Source organism: Microcaecilia unicolor, chromosome 2, assembly GCF_901765095.1.
Source record: "Microcaecilia unicolor chromosome 2, aMicUni1.1, whole genome shotgun sequence".
Taxonomy (NCBI): Eukaryota; Metazoa; Chordata; class Amphibia; order Gymnophiona; family Siphonopidae; genus Microcaecilia; species Microcaecilia unicolor.
In genome coordinates, this window is record NC_044032.1 from 13,014,890 (window position 1) to 13,035,909 (window position 21,020).

A 21,020-nucleotide genomic window follows, 5' to 3' on the forward strand; every position below is an offset into this window, starting at 1 on the left:
AAAACTTACGCTGCCCCATCTGTGCTTCAGGTACCCTCTCCCGGATGATACGGCATGCGTCATAGATCATAGTGGATGGCTCGAACTGCATAGTCTTGACAACATTTCCAATGCTGATCTTCAGAGAAAGCGCAACCATGGTGGCAGTTCACAATCCTGCCAACACCTATAACAGAGAACAGAGATAATGAAAAGCATGTTATACTGACCCTGCTGTCCCTTCCCCTGTATGCTCAATAATAAACCCACTGCCACCCCTCATCCCCAATGTGCTTAAAGACCCCCACTATCCTGTTATATGATCAATACGCTCTTCATATGACCAATACAGACCTTACTGCCCCACCTCCCTATATGTCTAATAAAAACCTGCCAACCCCTCCTCCCTTCTACTCCTGCATGTGCAACACAGGACTCAGCACCCATCTTCTCCAGAATTTATTTATTTGAATTCAATTGTTTAAGTGGAAGATCATTGGACTGGAGCTGACATATCATCAAATAATAAGAATGATAAAGTAAAAAAGACAATAGAACAGAACAGAAAGAATTGCAAATATCAATTTAAAAAAAGGTAAATTCACAAATGTAAAACAATAAATAAATTGAGCAAATACTAATAAGTCTGATATGAAATAAACATTCTGAATCATGAACCACCAAAAGCCTAAAATGGAAAAAAAAATCACCAATTTTAAATAATGTCACCAGAAGCTGTCTGAAAGAAACGTAGGATCTTAGTACTCTTTAGAGAATCTGTCTGAGGTTTCTTAAAAATTCCACAAGAAAGCACAACTACCACAGCATTACAGGTTTATGTGTGTGCTGAATTCTCAAATGGTTTCAGCACAGGTATTAACTCAAAGGAAGAAGAAGCAATCCCCACCTGTCCTGCCTCCGGGCAGTGCCCCATCCCACCTGGTGCATCCTGGGAAGCACTGAGCGGAACCTATCTACCTTATATGGTACACAGGCTCCAACTATTTTGCAGATGGCGGAGCCAGGGGAGGACTAGGCCTGGGGTGGAGTGCAGCTCCCACTAGATTACCAGGGATTTTTTTCTTTAAGACTTAGAGGGGAGGGAGGGGCTACGGGGGGGGGGGGTCGAGGATCCATTAGACCACCAGGACTTTCTTTTTTAACTAGTGGAAGGGAGTTGGGTCAAGAAGAGGGGCCAGAGATCCAATAGACCACCACGGCTTTTTGTTTTCCTAACATTAGAAGGGGGTTCAGGTCGGGAGGGGGGCCAGGGGTTCATCAGACCACCCAGGCATGCTTTTAAATGTTTGGTGATGGGGGGTGGGTATGTGCCACTACCACTACTACTACTACTTATTTCTATAGCGCTACTAGACGTACGCAGTGCTGTACACTTGAACATGAAGAGACAGTCCCTGCTCGAAGAACTTACAATCTAATTAGGCCAGACAAACAAGAAAAACAAGAGATAAGGGAATATTAAAGTGAGGATGATAAAATAAGGGTTCTGAACAAGTGAATAAGGGTTAGGAGTTAAAAGCAGCATCAAAAAGGTGGGCTTTTAGCTTAGATTTGAAGACGGCCAGAGATGGAGCTTGACGTACCGGCTCAGGAAGTCTATTCCAGGCATATGGTGCAGCAAGATAAAAGGAACGGAGTCTGGAGTTAGCAGTGGGGAAGGGTGCAGATAAGAGAGATTTACCCAGTGAACGGAGTTCCTGGGGAGGAATGTAGGGAGAGATGAGGGTGGAGAGGTACTGAGGAGCTGCAGAGTGAATGCACTTATCCTATATAATAATTCTCACCTCCAACGTCCGAATGTGCCTGGGACCATGCCTCCCTCGGAGGTGGTCTGCTAGGCAGGCACGCACTGAAGTCAAAGCAAGGGGAGGAGTACGGAAACACACGGAGCTTCAGACTGCCTTCCCATCTCTCTCAGCTGTGCCTCTGGTCCTGCCCTTCAGGAAACAGGAAATGAGGGTGGGACCAGAGTCACAGCTGAGACAGATGGGAAGGCAGTCTGAAGTGCCGCTCGCCTTCACTGCTGACGCCGGACCCCAAGGTAAGAATTTTTAACTTACAGCCGGCACTTAGGAAGGCAAGGGGCACTCAGAGAAGAGAGAGGGAGGGAGGTGCGGGGGTCTGGAACTCGGAGGAGAGGGGAAGGAGGCGCGGGGGTCTGGAACTCGGAGGAGAGGGGAGGGAGGGGGGTCGGAACTCGGAGGAGAGAGAGGGAGGGAGGGGGGTGTGGAACCTTGCTAGCGCCCGTTTCATTTCTGTCAGAAACGGGCCTCTTTTACTAGTAACTGAATAAGTATTTTACATTTCTAAATGAAACCAGAAAATAGTTGTCTCATCTTTTCCCTCATAACCTCCTCCTTCCCACCCATTCTTAGAATATATGCCGAACAGCTATACAGGAGACTGAACTCTTACACCTCTGAATATCTCGCTTCTCCATTCCAGTTATCAATGTAAAGAATTTAAAATAAACCTTCTTGCTTTAGAAGCCAAAGCTTGACTATAAGCTTCCCAAATAGACAAAAACAACTTTCTAAATTTAAAGATAAGATTCGCTCCTCTTAATTCTAACATCATTAGACAATGAAACTATACATCATGGCCAAACAGATGGAGGCTCAGCTTAAACCTAATTCTGCACAGTGGAGTGCAGCAGTGGCCTAGTGGTAAGAGCACCGGTCTTGACATCCAGAGGTGGCCAGTTCAAATCCCGCTTCTGCTTCTTGTGATCTTGGGCAAGTCACTTAACTCTCCATTGCCTCAGATACCAACTTAGATTGTGATCCCTCCAGGGACAGGGAAATACCCAATGTATCTGAATGTAACTCACCGTGAGCTACTACTGAGTGAACAAAATCCAAATAAATAAATAAATAACATATTCTTTCCAGACAAATACACAATGCACCCTCATCTTGAATATCCTTCACTTCATACTTGTCAAGGATAACGCCCAATGGAGAAAAAAGTACACTCTGACCAATAGCATTCCCCTAGCCTAGGACACTTTTCCAAAACCCTTGTTGATATTTAAAACAAACACTAGAATTCAGAGAACCCATATTCCATGCTTGTTTTTGAGTGGCGTAACCCCGAAGTAGAACTTGGAACTGACATTCATGCATATCAGTGGCATAAATCAATACTGGTACACCTGCAATTATTAACTGAACACCCAGATCCCTATCTCATCTACCCACTATATCGGAATGAACAGCCTCCCTCAATTTTTGAGTCAATCACACATGTAATTCAGAAATGGAAAGGAGACTTCAAACACACTCGTAAGGTTTTACCATAATGTGATTTACATAATGCTATAATTGATCATCTAAGAAATCTGAGAATCTAGCAAAAGTCTTTAAAATGTAGAAAATGGCATAATGTTCCCTTGTTCCATTATAATGTGTACTAAATGAGTGACATCCCTTGTCTAACATCTAAGAAACACCTCTGTGTCCATACCTGAAGGAAAATCAATGTTACCTCTAATGGGAATTAAATCCGAATCAAAAGGTTTCGATTCCGTAACTAAGAAACACCTCTGTGTCCATACAGAAGGAAAATCAGTTACCTCTAATGGGAATTAAATCCAAATCAAGAGGTCTCGATTCCGTAACTTTGCTACCTCTTTCCAAAGTGTTCATAAAGGTACCTGTATAATACTGGATTTTAATCATCTGGGAAGGAACCTAGAGGGAGCGTGAAGCAAACGTACAGAACACCAAGGGGCCAAGAACTCATAAGTACATACATAAGTATGGCCATACTGGGAAAGACCAAAGGTCCATTGAGCCCAGCATCCTGTTTCCAACAGTGGCCAATCCAGGTCACAAATACCTGGCAAGATCCCAAAAAAGTACAAAACATTTTATACTGCTTATCCCAGAAAGTGGATTTTCCCCTAGTCTATTTAATAATGGTCTATGGACTTTTCCTTTAGGAAGTTGTCCAAACCTTTTTTAAACTCCGCTAAGCTAACTGCCTTTAATTCTCTGGCAACTAATTCATATAACAAAGGCATATAATCTTGCATATCCAAATCTAATCCCTCAAATGCCTCAATAGACAAGCCTTGTTATATGTACTTAAATCTGGAAGTCTTAACCTCCCCAAGATCAACAGCCAAACAGTACTTGAAGCTGTAGCTTAGGCATTTTTCCCCTGCCAATAGAAACAAGAAACCAAACAATAAAGTAATCTTAAACAAATACAAAGGTAAAACCTGCAACACATAACCATTTCGAAAAAAAAGTGACATCTTAAAAATACTTATTCTCCCCAGAAATAAGGGTAAATTCTACCACATCCCCAGCTGAGATTTTGTGTGTGCCAATCATTTTTGCATGTTAAGGTAATATATTTGTCAAAAAAAAAAATAATAATAATAAAAGGTAATATATTTGCAAGGCATCTGTAATCAGAAAAATGCCGAAGTATTTAAAGGAGCCATTAGCCCAAAGTAATGGAAAATTCACCTACCATGCGCTTAAAAAAAAAAAAAAAAATTATTTACTGGCCTTTATGAAGAGATTCACCCAAGGTGGTGTACAGTAGGTACAATTTAACATACAAGTTATAAATTTGTTAACAGCATAACAATAGTAAAATAACCAAGAATAAACAAATAGTAAATTGAAAACTAATAGAACTACCTTGAAACAGTATCAAAAATATACACATTTAACAGCACTGGAATTCAAATACCAGAGATATAATACAATGTTAGCATAATACTAATGATACACCTAACAAGCGATGCATTACAACATTCAACTAACATAGATATGATGCTAAAGATTTTCTACAATACGGCTTACCATATACCTGATATATGTAGTTTACTGCTTAAGGAAGGCCTCGACAAATTTACTTAGGACCTAGGAGCCAGATCTGGACCAACTGTAATTTATGTACTTATGCATACTTATGGATCAGCCAAGGTAATAATACAAGAAACTACTTATTACAGCATCAGTTTAAACCAGTGGTTCCCAAAGATGGTGCTGGAAGCATCCCAGTCAGTTGGGTTTTCAAGATATCCACAATGAATATTTATGAGATAGATTTGCACGTGGTGGAGGCAGAGCATGCAGATATGGCTCATGAATATTCATTGTGGATATGCTGAGCCCCTGACTGGCTAGGGTGCCTCCAGGACCAAGTTTGGGAACCACTGGCTTAAACATAGAAAAATGAAAAAAGGTATGAAACAACAGTGATATAAAAAAGGTTTTCTCCCCCTCCTGATTTCCCCTACTATTGGCATATATGTCACACTGAGTGGCAAATTTAAACAAAATGTAATATTAGGCAAAGGGGAAGTGGGTAAGCAAACTAAGCACAACACTGAAACAGAAGGAAACTGTTGTGAGACAAAACAAAACCATAAGACAGGCCTATATAACCATAAACTTCATATTAATACAGACCAAATGCATTACCTCCACCAGAACAAAGAGTGAGATTTGCTACCACGATGAGCAAGATAAAAAACTCACTGGCTACCTTTCATTCTCATAGAACGGGCAGAGGGCATTTGAGGGATAAATGTGGCAAGACAGAGAAGGGGCTGCTGACTACATTTATAGATAAGTAATACCTACGTATTTTATAAAGATCTATAAAGTAATGAGTGGAGTGCAACGGGTAGACGTGAATCGCTTGTTTACTCTTTCCAAAAATACTAGGACTAGGGCCACACAATGAAGCTACAGAGTAGTAAATTTAAAACCAATCAGGGAAAATATTTCTTCACTCGACGTGTAATTAAACTCTAGAGTTTGTTGCCAGAGAATGTAGTAAAAGCAGTTAGCTTACTGTTTTGGGATCTTGCCAGGTACTTCTGACCTGGATTGGCCACGGTTGGAAACAGGATGCTGTCTTCTGAAAGATCTTTGTCTAACAGTCGATAAGTCTAGGAACCAGAAAGCTGGACCTGAATCTCACAAACATAGCAGTCTTTTCCCAAAAGGACCACAATTCCACCCTTGCCAGTTTGCACGTAACTATAGAGGTTTCAGCTCCCAAGGTCTTCAATGCCTGTATCAATTATTTATTTATTAGTATTTACCGCCTTTTTGAAGGAATTCACTCAAGGTGGTGTACAACAAGAATAAGTCAAACACAAGCAATAGACAATTACAGCAGTAAAAATATTCAAACAATAGAAAGTATGGCATAGTATGCCACATTACTATGCCAACAAAATACCTTAGAAATGTTACTCCAAACAAAGACAGGATAAAAAGTTCAATATCATGCAGAACTGACATTTTTAAAAGCAATCAAAATAGAATCCAAGGGACTATAGGAGTATTTACCTGAGATCTCACCTTTGCTGGTCTTGGCCTATACAGCCATTATTATAACAATATGGATTACATCTTGGCCTGTACATATCAGTAACCAGCTTTGTCAAAGGAACATTAGTGCTGAGCATAGCATGATGATGTCATCCAAGGACATATTCTGAGTTGCAAACTGGCTGCTATCTCCTGGGAAGATTGGAGGACAGACACACATGGCTCCAGGAGTATCTGAGCAGACAGGGAGGTTTGCTTGCTGTTGATACTAGAACAAAGGCTCGCTTCTTGACCATGAAGCTGGTTGGACATAATTACACCATCTGTGATTGGTCCACAGGTATCATCTGACCCTTGGATACCAAAAAGTTTGGACTGAAGAGAGAAAGAAGAGGGAGACGACCGGAAGACTTGCAGGTGGATAGAAGGCTCGAGAATAGCCAGAGACTGATTTTCCTAAACACCAGTGAACTGCATACCTTGTAACAAATTCACAAGGTTCGCTCAGCTACAGTTTACGGCTTTACTTATGACTGTGTAATCCGTGTCCAGAATACAGATCTGGGACTTTATTCCTGGACTGAGAGACTCGCTGAGACTTCAGCTTGAGTCTACGAGGAAGAATCCGCTTCTTTACCATTGGAAGTCTGCCACAGACTGCAGGGTGAGATACCAGGATTTACTACCTATGGTCTTGGGGATAATTAGTTCTTTCCTTTGTCTGTGACAGATGGTTATGTCATGACTTATGTCTATGAATTTAGCTGCTAACAGTATTTTGCATAAGACGTGTGGTGTAACTTCTAATGCTAATCATTAGGATATCAGTATTGCTATTGGTTGTGTAATCACTCATTTAGTTAGAAATATAGACCATTATCTATATTTTGGGTGATAATCTATTTTTATAGCAAGTTATTTTGTATTTTGCTTGGCATTTTGCTTCAGAACTATTTATATATATATTTCTTTGCTTAATAAATAATATATATTCCATCTGTGGCACTGTTCCTTTTACAACAACTAGTTAGTCATTGGGCTAAAGAGGTACGCTCCCCTAGACACGAGTCCAGAATAATTGCTGTTTAGTAGTGTTCTGACAGCTAAGTACCTCTGGATACCTACAGGACCTAGAGGACATCATGTCAAGGAATTCCAAACAATCGAGCAGTCTGAACTTTTCGCACCCATATTGCCAAAATACAATTTCAAATTAAATTTCTCAAAAATTTCTCAAATTCCACACAAAACTCAAAAAGAAGGCAAAAATAACAAACTCTCGGAAAGAAGTGAACTTTCAGCAAATGTCAAAACATCTCTCAATAAATTCATCGCTGCTAATTCTTGCATTGCTGAAACAAGTGAAACAAATTTTTTCCAGAAAAGGGAAAACTGTAAAATACTGCCATACTGGGAAAGACCGAAGGTCCACCAAGCCCAGTATCCTGTTTCCAACAGTGGCCAATCTAGGTCACAAATACCTGGCAAGATCCCAAAACAATACAATACATTTTATTTTTTTATTTTAGTTACATTTCTACCCCGTGCTTTCCCACTCATGGCAGGCTCAATGCGGCTTACATGGGGCAATGGAGGGTTAAGTGATTTGCCCAGAGTCACAAGGAGCTGCCTGTGCCTGAAGTGGGAATTGAACTCAGTTCCTCAGTTCCCCAGGACCAAAGTCCACCACCCTAACCACTACGCCACTCCTCCACTTATCCCAAAATAAGAAGTGGATTTTCCCAAGTCCATTTTAATAATGGCTTATGGACTTTTTCTTTTAGGAAGCTAGCAAAACCTCTTTAAACCCCGCTAAGCTAACTGCTTTTACCACATTCTCTGGCAACGAATTCCAGAGTTTAATTACACGATGAGTGAACAAAACTTTTCTGATTCGTTTTAAATTTACTACTTTGTAGCTTCATTGCGTGCCCCCTAGTCCTAGTTTTTTTGGAAAGAGTAAACACATTTCACGTCTACCTGTTCCACTCCACTCATTATTTTATAGACCTCTATCATATTTCCCCCTCAGCCGTCTTTTCTCCAAGCTGAAGAGCCCCAGCCACTTTAGCCTTTCATCATAGGGAACTGGTCCCATCCCTTTTATCATTTTCGTCGCCCTTCTCTATCGTTTCTAATTCCACTGTATCTTTTATGAGATGCAGTGACCAGAATTGAACACAATATTTGAGGTGCGGTCGCACCATGAACCGATATAAAGGCATTATAATGTTCTCATTTTTGTTTTCCATTCTTTTCCTAATAATACCTAACATTCTATTTGCTTTCTTAGCCACCGCCTAAATCCCTTTCCTGGTCAGTGACTCCTAATGTGGAACCCTGCATTACGTAGCTATAGTTTGTGTTCCTCTTTCCCACATGCATCACTTTGCACTTGCTTATATTAAATGTCATCTGCCATTTGGATGCCCCGCCTCGTAAGTTCCTCTTGCGATTTAACAACTTTGAATACATTTGTGTCGTCATCAAATTTAATTACCTCACTAGTTACTGCCATCTCTAGATCTTCAGTACCCATATCTGTTTTATTATTCCCAACCTTTCTAATTCCCTTATCCCTTATTTGTCCTGTTTGTCTGTCTTGATTAGATTGTAAGCTCTGTGGAACAGGAACCGTCTCCAACATGTGCAGTGTACAGCGCTGTGTTCGTCTAGTAGGCAGATAGAAATAAGTAGCAGTAGTAATGCTGGCGTCAGAAGCTGGAGCAGCCTGCCTGTTTCCCTGCTTCTCAGTAAGTAGGGAAGGGCTCTAGCGGCTACCAATGAAACCTCAGCCGGTGGGGCTGGAGCATCTCCACGAGCAAAAGTATGATTGGGGGGAGGGCACAAAGGTTGCAATAGCAAGGAGGGAAGGGGGAAGAGGAAACGCTTGGCCTCCCCCAGTCCACCCTCCTGCTTTATATCAGAGCAGCATACAACAAGTAAATCCTGTTCCCCATCTTTCCACCATAAACAAAGTGACCTGCTGTCCCCACAATAAACAATACAATGAGGCTGTGGCTGTCTCTCTCCCGTTCCCCCTACAGAGTCAGAATATGATTTCCCACCATTCAGCAGCACAGACCTGACTATTTTACCAGATTCATTTCTATCAAACCCATTTTGTAATACATAAAGAGACTTTACCAGAGAATAGCTGCTTCCTTTCCACGTGTCACTCTGGGCCTTAACAGTGCCTGTAGAGAAAGAAAATGAAAATACCTGTAAGAGGAAAAAACCTCCAATAATTATTCAAAAGTACTCAGCACTTGGGATCTGACTATAAAATTCTGAGCTTAGGTCAAGGAACACACATTCCTTAAAAGCATATGCAGAAGTATAAGAAGTAGTAAAAGTAAAATGCATAAATATAAGATGATAAAAACTTTTCCCAACTTTGCATCAGTATATAAACCTTTTCATGGCTAACTTAGGCCCCCCTTTTATCAAGCCACACGGCAATGCCAACGGAGAACATTCAAAGCAATGGGCTTTGTTGGCGTTGCTAAAGCAGCTTGACAACAGGGGGCCTTAGATTTTTGCCAAACCGTCATTCCACAAAGTTATAACAAGTTTCAAATACAGAGATGGCACTACTCACCCTTACAGTACCTAAGCACCTGTTCAAAGAATTACCTGAAGAATTTAGCTGCTTCTACCTCGCTGATGATCAAAACTCCAGAACTGCATGGAACAACACCAGAGTTTACCGCCACAACAGCAACCAAAACTAACTCCCTCATGATCAAAGCCAATACTATGCGAATGATATGCACGCTATAAGATTTGATGGCAGATGGCAGCTGAGGGAGTTAAAGTTAGCTAAGTTAGGAGATGTTTTCTAAGTTCTTTGTTGCTCTAGGAGGATATTGTTTCATCTTGGAAGGATGTTTGAAGTATCACAAGGTTCTTGGCCCTCAACACTTCTACTTAACAGTGCAATGCAATTGTCGACCGCTTTGTTGCAGCAAGAAGGATATCAGCATTGGCTTTCTAGTCATGATATTCAAGTTTTGTTGCCTTTATGATATTGATCTGAAATTGCTTGAACACCCTTATTTAAAAAGCAATAACTTGGTGTTAAATCTCACCACTTGATCAATGAACTCCCTATAGAATTAATGGTAAATACAGGAAGAGGTGATTGGAATTAGGCGTTCAGTCGTGAAAGCTTGCTTTTTATACATTGCAACTATTACATAAGCTACAACATATGCTCAACGGTAAGTATATTTCAGTTACTGGTTCAAGTGTCTGATATGAGCAAGTTACGACTATTGTAACAATTTATATTTAGGGTTCCCAAAATATACTATAGAAGCATTACAGCTGGTTCAGAACTCCACAGTCAAACTGGTGACCGGTTGTCCTCTGCAGGATCATATTACTCTGGTTTTGGTTCGGTTATTTTGGCTTCCCATTGTGGAAGCTGGGAACCTTAATTCATTCACTGCTTATGAATGAAGACTCGGGTTATCTGTGTGAGTTGTTGAATCGTTATGACCTATCAGTAGCATTACTTTAAGAAGAGATACGACAATAAGTAATTTTTTTTTTTGTTACACTTGTATCCCGCGCTTTCCCACTCATGGCTGACTCAATGCGGTAAGCAATGGAGGGTTAAGTGACTTGCCCAGAGTCACAAGGAGCTGCCTGTGCCGGGAATCGAACTCAGTTCCTCAGTTCCCCAGGACCAAAGTCCACCACCCTAACCACTAGGCCACTCCTGTATAAGCAATATGACCAAACAGTCATTGGCCCATTATTCTGGAATTCTCTGTCAGTGGAGTTACTCTGTGAATGAGATTATTTGAAATTTCAAAAGTTAGTGAAGGGTTTTCTTTTAAAAAGCATTTGGCTAATTAGGGAACCTTTGAGGATACTGCTGCTTTAATTATGTTTTAGATGTTATTAGGGTGCAGATTTTTTCATTTTTGTTTATGAACTAGACTGTGTAAATTTACAGTGAGCTGTATACGACATATATGTGAGATCATTAAAATGTATGTTGCTTGCTAATTGAAAGGATTAGAAAATCAAAATCAAGACATTACATTAGAATAGAGAATCTGAGACTTAAGCAAGTAGCAACAAGAAATAAATTATAAGAAAGGTTCTAGAAGGGAGACAAAGGGTGAAAAATCCTTTTTCCAGGCATATTTTGAAGAACCTTTTTACAAAAGGGGAAACCAAAATAGCTTCGTCTTCTTGGACTAACTTATTACTCAAAAACAACAGTAGCTGAGAAAGCTCATTTGATACAGAAAACATCTCTATATTTTACCAAACATGTACAAGGAAATTTTAACAAAAAAGATGTACCCAGATGTAAAACTCACATTATCAAACTTTGGGGCAAATGCAGTAAGCCTCATGGTAGATCCACAGCTCTACTGCAAATCATGACGTGCTATAATCAGTGAGCATGCAAATTACTGCTGCATTAAATCATGGCAGTAACGCGAGGCTCGTTGATAAATGTCACCTTTACTGTTGGTGCCTGAGCGGTGAAGGGTTACATTAAAAAGCATGCCACTGCATTTTACTATCCCGTCCTAACTCCATTACCTCTCCATGGTGTCTAGTAGTTCTCTTCCCTCCCCCCCCCCCCCCCCCCCCCCCCCCCGAACCTCTTGATAATAAGAGAAATACCCACTTGCTTCTGCCTCTGGCGCAGTCATTCTCAAAATGGTGGATCCTGCCCCACCTGGTGCATTCCTGGATGCAGTGGGTCGGGCCAATCTGTCATATAAGGGAGAAACTCCCTTATAGGGCAAACATCTCCCCTCACCTGTCTGGGGACAACCAGGCATTTTCAGCGGCCAGTTAGTGCACAAGCCAAAACCAGCAATTTTATGGGTGTTCTGGGGTGGAGTCAGCAGTTACCTGGCTGCATAAATATGAACAAATGAAGCGGTCCTACCTTCCTCATAGATGGTTAAATGTTGAATACTGCACTTAAATGGCTACGTTTTCACTGGCTCCATAACCCCAAAGCCCAGACATGGCCCAGCACTGAATTTCTTGGTATAATATCGAGTGCCGCCAACTGAATATCGGGCCCAGAATGTTTCAAATTATGAAATATACTATAATATTGAAAAACTTCAAAGCCAACATCACCAACAAAGGGAGTAACCAGTTTCTTCTCAAAAGTTTCCAAAAATGTTGTCAAATCCAGCTATGCCCAGATATAAGCAGTGGAGCAGGGGAACCGGCTGAATTCCCACAGCAGCTCTTTGTGACTCTGGGCAAGTCACAACCCTCAGTTACTCCAGGTATAGTCCTTGTGTATAATGTGTAAACCTCTATGATTGCAACCACAGAAAGGCGCTATATCAAATCCCATCCCCTTTCCCCTTCGCTTCTTTTACTGTCCCTTTTTTAAATGGAGACATATATCTTGAAATTGGTGGGATCCTCAAGAAGAAAGTTAGACGTGTGCTTGTCTGAAATGCCTGTGTCGCGTTCTCGAGGACCTTGGCATTCTGTCAGGCTTCTTCCCCGGGAGCACTGGGTTCGCGAGTCTCCTATTATGTGTGGTATATCTTTGAGCTGCGTCATCATGTCCCAAGAGTCCAATTCCCTTCCCACGCCTTTTTCCCATTTCTGCCGGAGCTGAGTCAGTTCCTTCCCCGGGGCCAGACTCCACAGCTTCTGATGTATTTGTGATATGGAGGGGGCATGTTCAGAGATCTCATCAAAGAAAGTCTTAATTTTATTGCCTAATTTGTTATTCATGCTTCTTTACTTAGTGATTGTATGTAGTGCTTTAGTTGGCAATGTGCATATTTGTCGCCCCAGCCCTGTTCATTTTGGCCTATCAACTGTGTCAGCGGTTTGATTTCCCCAGTTGCACCTAATGCATCTGCTAATTCAATTACCCCTAGCTGCTCCCATCTGTCAAAAGTTTTATTTTCCAACCCAGGTACAAAGGCCGGATTCCCTTTAATATTTATAAGTTCAGTTGTTCTCGGGTCCCCTCCTAGTAATGTCCCTAAAAATCTCCATGTTTCTCTTATTGGTTTAAGTAGAACGTTATTTCTATGTTTATGTGGAATCTCTGTATTCCGCAAGTGTAGTAGTGTAATATAGCGGTAAGGACTAAAGAGCGCATCTTCTATCTCCAGGGGTGTATGTTCTTGGGTCTGGTAAATCCTCTCACTCACTTGACGTAGGAGGCAGGCCATATTATAATATTTAATATTGGGAATTCCCAAGCCCCCCTGCTTCCATCCTCCCAACATATACTTCTGCTGCATCCTAGCTCGTTTCCTGTCCCAGCAAAACCTAAACAGTAGTCGATATAGGTGTTTTATATCTTTCTGAAACAATGCTATGGGCAAGATCTGTAGTGCATAGAGCCACCTTGGTAATATGACCATTTTAATAAGACTTATCCTCCCCGACAGAGACAACGTCAAGGTGCCCCAGGAGACTAGTTGTTGGGTTGTCTGTTCTAACAGCGTTGCAACATTTAATTGATATATCTCCCTCGGCCTAGCCAGTAGTAATATACCCAAATATGTAAAGAAGTTATGTGCCTGTTTCAAAGGGAATCCATCCAGCCATAAGCTTTGGATGTCCACATTGATCGCAAGGGCTTCCGACTTGTCCATGTTCAATTTGAAGCCCGAATATTCTCCATATTCACGGAAGATCTCTAAAAGATTCTCAAGTGTGTTCTTCGGCTTTGTAATTATCATTAACAAGTCATCTGCAAACGCAGCCAGTTTGAACTCCTGCTTCTTAAGTTGCACCCCAGGAATCGCTTTACAATCATATATATCCCTAATGAGAGGGTCCAATTGGAGCGCAAAGAGCAGGGGTGACAGAGGGCACCCCTGCCTTGTTCCTCTACCAATCTGTATTTCTCCTGATACGTTACCGTTTACCAGCACTTGCGCTCTCGGTAAGTAATACAATGCTCTGATCGCCTGCATAAAGTTGCCATTGAATCCATATTTCTCTAGCACCGAGTACAGAAAGGGCCACTCCACTCTGTCGAATGCTTTTTCTGCATCAAAGCTTGTTCTTTGGCGTGACCCAATCCTTCCAGGGCCGCCAGAATGTTCCTCATGTTTTTCGTAACTGATCTACCTTGTACAAATCCTACCTGCGCTGGATGTATAAGATCAGATAGTACTCTGCCTAGTCTGTTTGCCAGTATTTTGGCAAACAGTTTTGCCTCCTGATTGAGTAGGGAGGACGTAACTAGTTTTTCATCTCTTTTAGGTTTAGGAAACACCACTATTCGGGCCAAATTTAAATGTTCAGGCATCTTACCCTTTTCCATCCATTCATTAAATACCCTAGCCAAGGTAGGAATCACTGAGTCCCCCATCAGCTTATAAAATTCTGCTTTATATCCATCTGGGCCTGGGGCTTTGCCTGTTTTGCTCTGGGTTATGGCCCAGGTCACCTCCTCAACGCTAATCTCAGCGTTCAGGCGATTCCGGTCACAGCTCCGCAACCTCGGGATTTGCAGGCCCTCTAGATATAATTCCCCTGATAGTCCCTCCTGGTCTGAAGCCTTATAAAGTTGTTGATAGTATGTTTGGAAAGCTAGCCTGATCTCATGGTTAGCATGTATGAGTTTCCCCTCCGTGGTTTTCATAGCTGTTATGTTTCTAGATGCACACTTAGGTGATGGTAATACTTTCAAAACAGATGAAAATATTTTTTTCATTCAACAAATAGTTAAGCTCTGGAACTCGTTGCCACAGGATATAGTAACAACAGTTAGTGTACATAAGTACATAAGTACATAAGTAGTGCCATACTGGGAAAGACCAAAGGTCCATCTAGCCCAGCATCCTGTCACCGACAGTGGCCAATCCAGGTCAAGGGCACCTGGCACGCTCCCCAAACGTAAAAACATTCCAGACAAGTTATACCTAAAAATGCGGAATTTTTCCAAGTCCATTTAATAGCGGTCTATGGACTTGTCCTTTAGGAATCTATCTAACCCCTTTTTAAACTCCGTCAAGCTAACCGCCCGTACCACGTTCTCCGGCAACGAATTCCAGAGTCTAATTACACGTTGGGTGAAGAAAAATTTTCTCCGATTCGTTTTAAATTTACCACACTGTAGCTTCAACTCATGCCCTCTAGTCCTAGTATTTTTGGATAGCGTGAACAGTCGCTTCACATCCACCCGATCCATTCCACTCATTATTTTATACACTTCTATCATATCTCCCCTCAGCCGTCTCTTCTCCAAGCTGAAAAGCCCTAGCCTTCTCAGCCTCTCTTCATAGGAAAGTCGTCCCATCCCCACTATCATTTTCGTCGCCCTTCGCTGTACCTTTTCCAATTCTACTATATCTTTTTTGAGATACGGAGACCAGTACTGAACACAATACTCCAGGTGCGGTCGCACCATGGAGCGATACAACGGCATTATAACATCCGCACACCTGGACTTCATACCCTTCCTAATAACACCCAACATTCTATTCGCTTTCCTAGCCGCAGCAGCACACTGAGCAGAAGGTTTCAGCGTATCATCGACGACGACACCCAGATCCCTTTCTTGATCCGTAACTCCTAACGCGGAACCTTGCAAGACGTAGCTATAATTCGGGTTCCTCTTACCCACATGCATCACTTTGCACTTGTCAACATTGAACTTCATCTGCCACTTGCACGCCCATTCTCCCAGTCTCGCAAGGTCCTCCTGTAATCGTTCACATTCCTCCTGCGACTTGACGACCCTGAATAATTTTGTGTCATCGGCGAATTTAATTACCTCACTAGTTATTCCCATCTCTAGGTCATTTATAAATACATTAAAAAGCAACGGACCCAGCACAGACCCCTGCGGGACCCCACTAACTACCCTCCTCCACTGAGAATACTGGCCACGCAATCCTACTCTCTGCTTCCTATCTTTCAACCAGTTCTTAATCCATAATAATACCCTACCTCCGATTCCATGACTCTGCAATTTCTTCAGGAGTCTTTCGTGCGGCACTTTGTCAAACGCCTTCTGAAAATCCAGATATACAATATCAACCGGCTCCCCATTGTCCACATGTTTGCTTACCCCCTCAAAAAAATGCATTAGATTGGTGAGGCAAGACTTCCCTTCACTAAATCCGTGCTGACTTTGTCTCATCAGTCCATGTTTTTGTATATGCTCTGCAATTTTATTCTTAATAATAGCCTCCACCATCTTGCCCGGCACCGACGTCAGACTCACCGGTCTATAATTTCCCGGATCTCCTCTGGAACCCTTCTTAAAAATCGGAGTAACATTGGCTACCCTCCAGTCTTCCGGTACTACACTCGATTTTAGGGACAGATTGCATATTTCTAACAGTAGCTCCGCAACTTCATTTTTTAGTTCTATTAATACTCTGGGATGAATACCATCAGGTCCCGGTGATTTACTACTCTTCAGCTTGCTGAACTGACCCATTACATCCTCCAAGGTTACAGAGAATTTGTTTAGTTTCTCCGACTCCCCCGCTTCAAATATTCTTTCCGGCACCGGTGTCCCCCCCAAATCCTCCTCGGTGAAGACCGAAGCAAAGAATTCATTTAATTTCTCCGCTACGGCTTTGTCCTCCTTGATCGCTCCTTTAACACCATTTTCGTCCAGCAGCCCAACCGACTCTTTGGCCGGTTTCCTGCTTTTAATGTATCTAAAAAAATTTTTACTATGTATTTTTGCTTCCAACGCTAATTTCTTCTCAAAGTCCTTTTTTGCCCTCCTTATCTCCGCTTTGCATTTGGCTTGGCATTCCTTATGATCTATCCTGTTACTTTCAGTTGGTTCTCTTCTCCACTTTCTGAAGGATTGTTTTTTGGCTCTAATGATTTCCTTTATCTTACTGTTTAGCCACGCCGGCTGACGTTTAGTCTTTTTTCCCTTTTTTCTAATACGTGGAATATATTTGTCCTGAACCTCCAGGATGGTGTTTTTAAACAGCATCCACGCCTGATGCAAGTTTTTTACTCTGGGTTTATAAAAAGTTTGACAAGTTCCTGGAAGAAAAGTCCAAAATCTGCCATTAAGATAGATATCGGGAAAGCCAATAACATAGAATGTTGCTACTAAGGGCATATATACACATAATGAAATAGGAGAGATGAATGTAGTAACAAATGCAGCTCTGTCTCCAAGAAAGGCATTCTGTATCCACAAGAGGAAATGAAAAGCACACAGATAAACAAAAGGTCTAAAATAAACCCTGTCCAAAAAAAATACAAATTATCACAAGGACACAGAATTTTCTTTTAATTATTATACATCATCAATTCAAAAAGGCGTGGGATGAACACAGAGGATCTCTAATTAGAAAATAGATGAAATAAAAAAACAAAAAGGGTTGCATATGTGTTTGCATGTCAAGTGGTGCCTAGATGGCGACTCTGGCTGCATCAACTAAGACCGGTGCTGGGCTGGTTTGTACAGTCTGAGTCCCGCATATAGCAATCCGGTTTAGGGTGGGCTGGAGAGAGCTTCTACACAAATTCCAGTAGTTTGGAATGCGAGGACAGTGCCAGGCAGACTTTTACAGTCTTTGTCCTGCAAATGGCAAGACAGATTCGGAAGGCTGGAGTGGGCTTTGATGGCAACCCCCGTAGATGGAACACAAGGACAGACTCTGGCAGACTTCTTCAGTCTATGTCCCAGAAACACCAAAGAAAGACCAGGATCCAGTAAATAATATCACATTCATTGTTGATTTAAATCTTGAATCGATAATAAATTTGACTGTTGGGCAGACTGGATAGACCATTCAGGTCTTTAGATGTAAAGCATCGATAAGGAATCCTAAGAGAATTTAAAAAAAAACTTCCTATACAGAAGCAAAAACGCATAATAAAAAACTTTCAGGTACATAAAAAATAGAAAGTCTATAAGGGAGTCAGTTGGACCGTTAGATCAAAAAGAAGCAAAAGGCCACAGCAAAGACTAAATACATTCTTTCCTTTGGACATCACTGAGGAGGAAGTAAGGGAGTTACACATGCCAGAAATAGCATTTAAAGGTGACAATACAAAGGAACTAAAACAAATCTCACTGAACTTGGAAGATTTAGTAGGTCAAACTGGCAAACTAAAGAGCAGCAAATCACTTGAACCAGATGGTATATACCCCGAGCCTTGAAAGAACTCCAAACGAAATTTCAAATCTACTATCAATTTATCATTACAATTATCCACAGTACCTAAATACTGTAAAGAAGTCAACCTAACTCCAAATGGTTCCAGGGGTGATCCAGGAAACTACAAACCCGTGAACCTGATGTTGGAGCCAGGCAAAATATGACCATCTCTGGGAAAAGCAAATCTAAAATGTTGAGTGCTTTTTCATGTCATGGGTCTATAAACAATTTTAAAAAGTTACCTGTTTGAACTTCTGTAACTTAATTTTTGTACTGTTGCATTACAAACTGTTTACGCAAACAGAATTCATTAAAACCTAGTTTGGCAGTTTTACACAAATCTGAAGATTATCAATGTGTAGTCATAGATCATATTCCACAAGTCCATCAGAGGAGCAGACAGAGATCGTAAATTAATTCAAACTGAACAACGATGGAACTACAGGTTACAATCTCTGATGCCTAAGGGATTAAATAATAGGACTGAATGGAAAGCTTTTTTGTAAGCATAGTTACATTTCTAAAATTTCATTTGATGACATTATAAGCAGCTATATTTCTTTAAGAAATTAACAAGACCTGATTGGTGATCCTATATAGCATCCTTTTAAAACACAGATGCCAAGTTGGATCTATGCATTCTAATGAAGAAAGCACTGATTCCATGGATAGACAGAAAGCATGATTTTTAGTATGCAAAATGAATATTTCCATGGAACTTTCGACATATTCCTTTCTGTTCATTTATTCCAGGGCATTACTTTGATCTACTTTGAATGGTTTGGCTCCTGAAGAAGCTAATTGTGAAACGGAGCTTCTCTGTTGAGTGAACCAAGCTGTGAAAGCCATATTTGAGATAAGTGCCCTTGTATAATTCTAATTAAAACTCACAATCAAATAAGAGGTATTAAAATAGAATATAATTTAAAAATCTATACCGGAGGTTTTTCTGACTAATGAGGAAGCTTGCCCGGCACCCATCTGGAAAAATTCAGTTTGTGAAAGCCGACCAACTGAAATCTTTTCCTCCGGTTATATATAAAAGTTCAATATTTGATAATACAAAACATGAGAGGAAGTCATACTTGCTTAATTATAGAGTTGAACTGATTCATAGGCAAGTACTACAAAGTAGAGTTATTTAAAATAAACATGAAAAGTATGAATTCAACTTACAATTTTTCAGCAGGTAAGTTACTCACACTTGCAGATTCCTTACCAGCAGTGGAAGGTCCTGTCTCAGCATTCCTCGTGGAAGAGGTTATAAATCTTGCTACGTTTTGGGCTTCTGCCAGATGCTTGTGACCTGGATTAGCTACTGCTAGAAGGAACAGAGCTATTCTTATGTTATGTTGCCTGCTGTTCAATCAACCCCTCTTCCTATTTCAAATTTTCTGGACTTTTTAAATAGTATTCAGTTTGCTTTCTAGCTTTCTGATAGACCTGAAGACAGAGAAACGGGGAAAGTTCCAAATGACCAAGGCAAAAAGGAGTAAGAGTGTCCACAAGACCCTACATGAGCTATGTTTCAGCACAAAACTTTCCTCAGGGGTCTAAAAACATGAAAAGCAAAATTAAAATTAACACACAGCATAAATTTGTAAAAACAAGTAAATAAATAATCAGATGATGATACAAGAAAAATACTACTGTTACAGGTATAGTTAAAAAATCAGTATATAAAAGATTTCAAGCATCACCTTAGCTCTCACACCGTATCCCGAAAGCGTCATACCCTGGACCACAGATTCAGCACCTACTCCATAGGCCCACAACTGTTATCCTACAATAGGAATCCAAGATTTTAGCTTTTCCAACCCTTCTGCTGCAGCAAAAACACAGCAAACAGGATTTTCTTGATGATACTGAAACTGCAGCTTAATTTCTGCCTTTTTGGTTACAGAAATCCTATTGATGTATGACAGTCCAGGGCTTAAAATAATTTTGTCCATGTACTAGCTAATGTTATTTTATTTAGCTCCACATAATCTCTTATTTTAGATGAAATCTAAACAGAGACAAGTGAAGTTCCAAACCAGTGGGAGTCCAAGAAGAGGTTATAAATTTTGTGAAATGGAGACAATGGAATGTGTCAAGATGAGGCACTGCAGAGCACTATAGGAAGGTGACGTTCAGCACTCGTAGAAGAAATGAAACAGAAAAGTAGACTGCAAACTCTTGGCAGAATAAACATTTCCAACCAAAGATGCAAACCTTGGCAACTAAGCAGCCAAAGACAGAAAACCCGTTACTCTAACCAACCAGACACCAAGTGCTGACCAAACAGAGAAAAAGTTTTAATTCTCTTACTATCACTACTGAAAGATTGTTCTATCTGAAGAAAAAAATTTAATACTATGCCAGAGTCTTCCACTATTTCACCTTCACATCACCTCTCATTCTGGAACTTCCCACTGAAAAGGCTTTCATTCTTCCCCACTTACACTTTTGAGATACTTAGGCGTCAAAGCAAAAGAGTAAAATTTAGAGAGTCACAAACAGCAGCAATGCACAAAGGGGACTAAATACAAATGAATTGTACAAAAAATTCCTTGGTGGTCTGGTAGACCACCCCCCGATACTCACGATCCCCCCT

At 40.9% G+C, this 21,020-nt stretch overlaps 1 protein-coding gene across 2 annotated transcripts in view; it reads right to left on the reverse strand.

The window, feature by feature from the left end:
• TLN1 (talin 1) overlaps nucleotides 1-21,020 on the reverse strand; it is a 407,659-nt gene that overhangs the window by 304,131 nt on the left and 82,508 nt on the right. For both annotated transcript variants that reach the window (XM_030192770.1, XM_030192769.1), the window contains exons 2-3: nucleotides 9,453-9,502; nucleotides 10-166 (exon numbers count right to left, since the gene is read on the reverse strand). In XM_030192770.1, coding sequence (XP_030048630.1) covers nucleotides 10-139 — 130 coding nt within the window. In that variant the 5' untranslated portion in view covers nucleotides 140-166; nucleotides 9,453-9,502. The remainder of the gene's footprint in view (nucleotides 1-9; nucleotides 167-9,452; nucleotides 9,503-21,020) is intronic.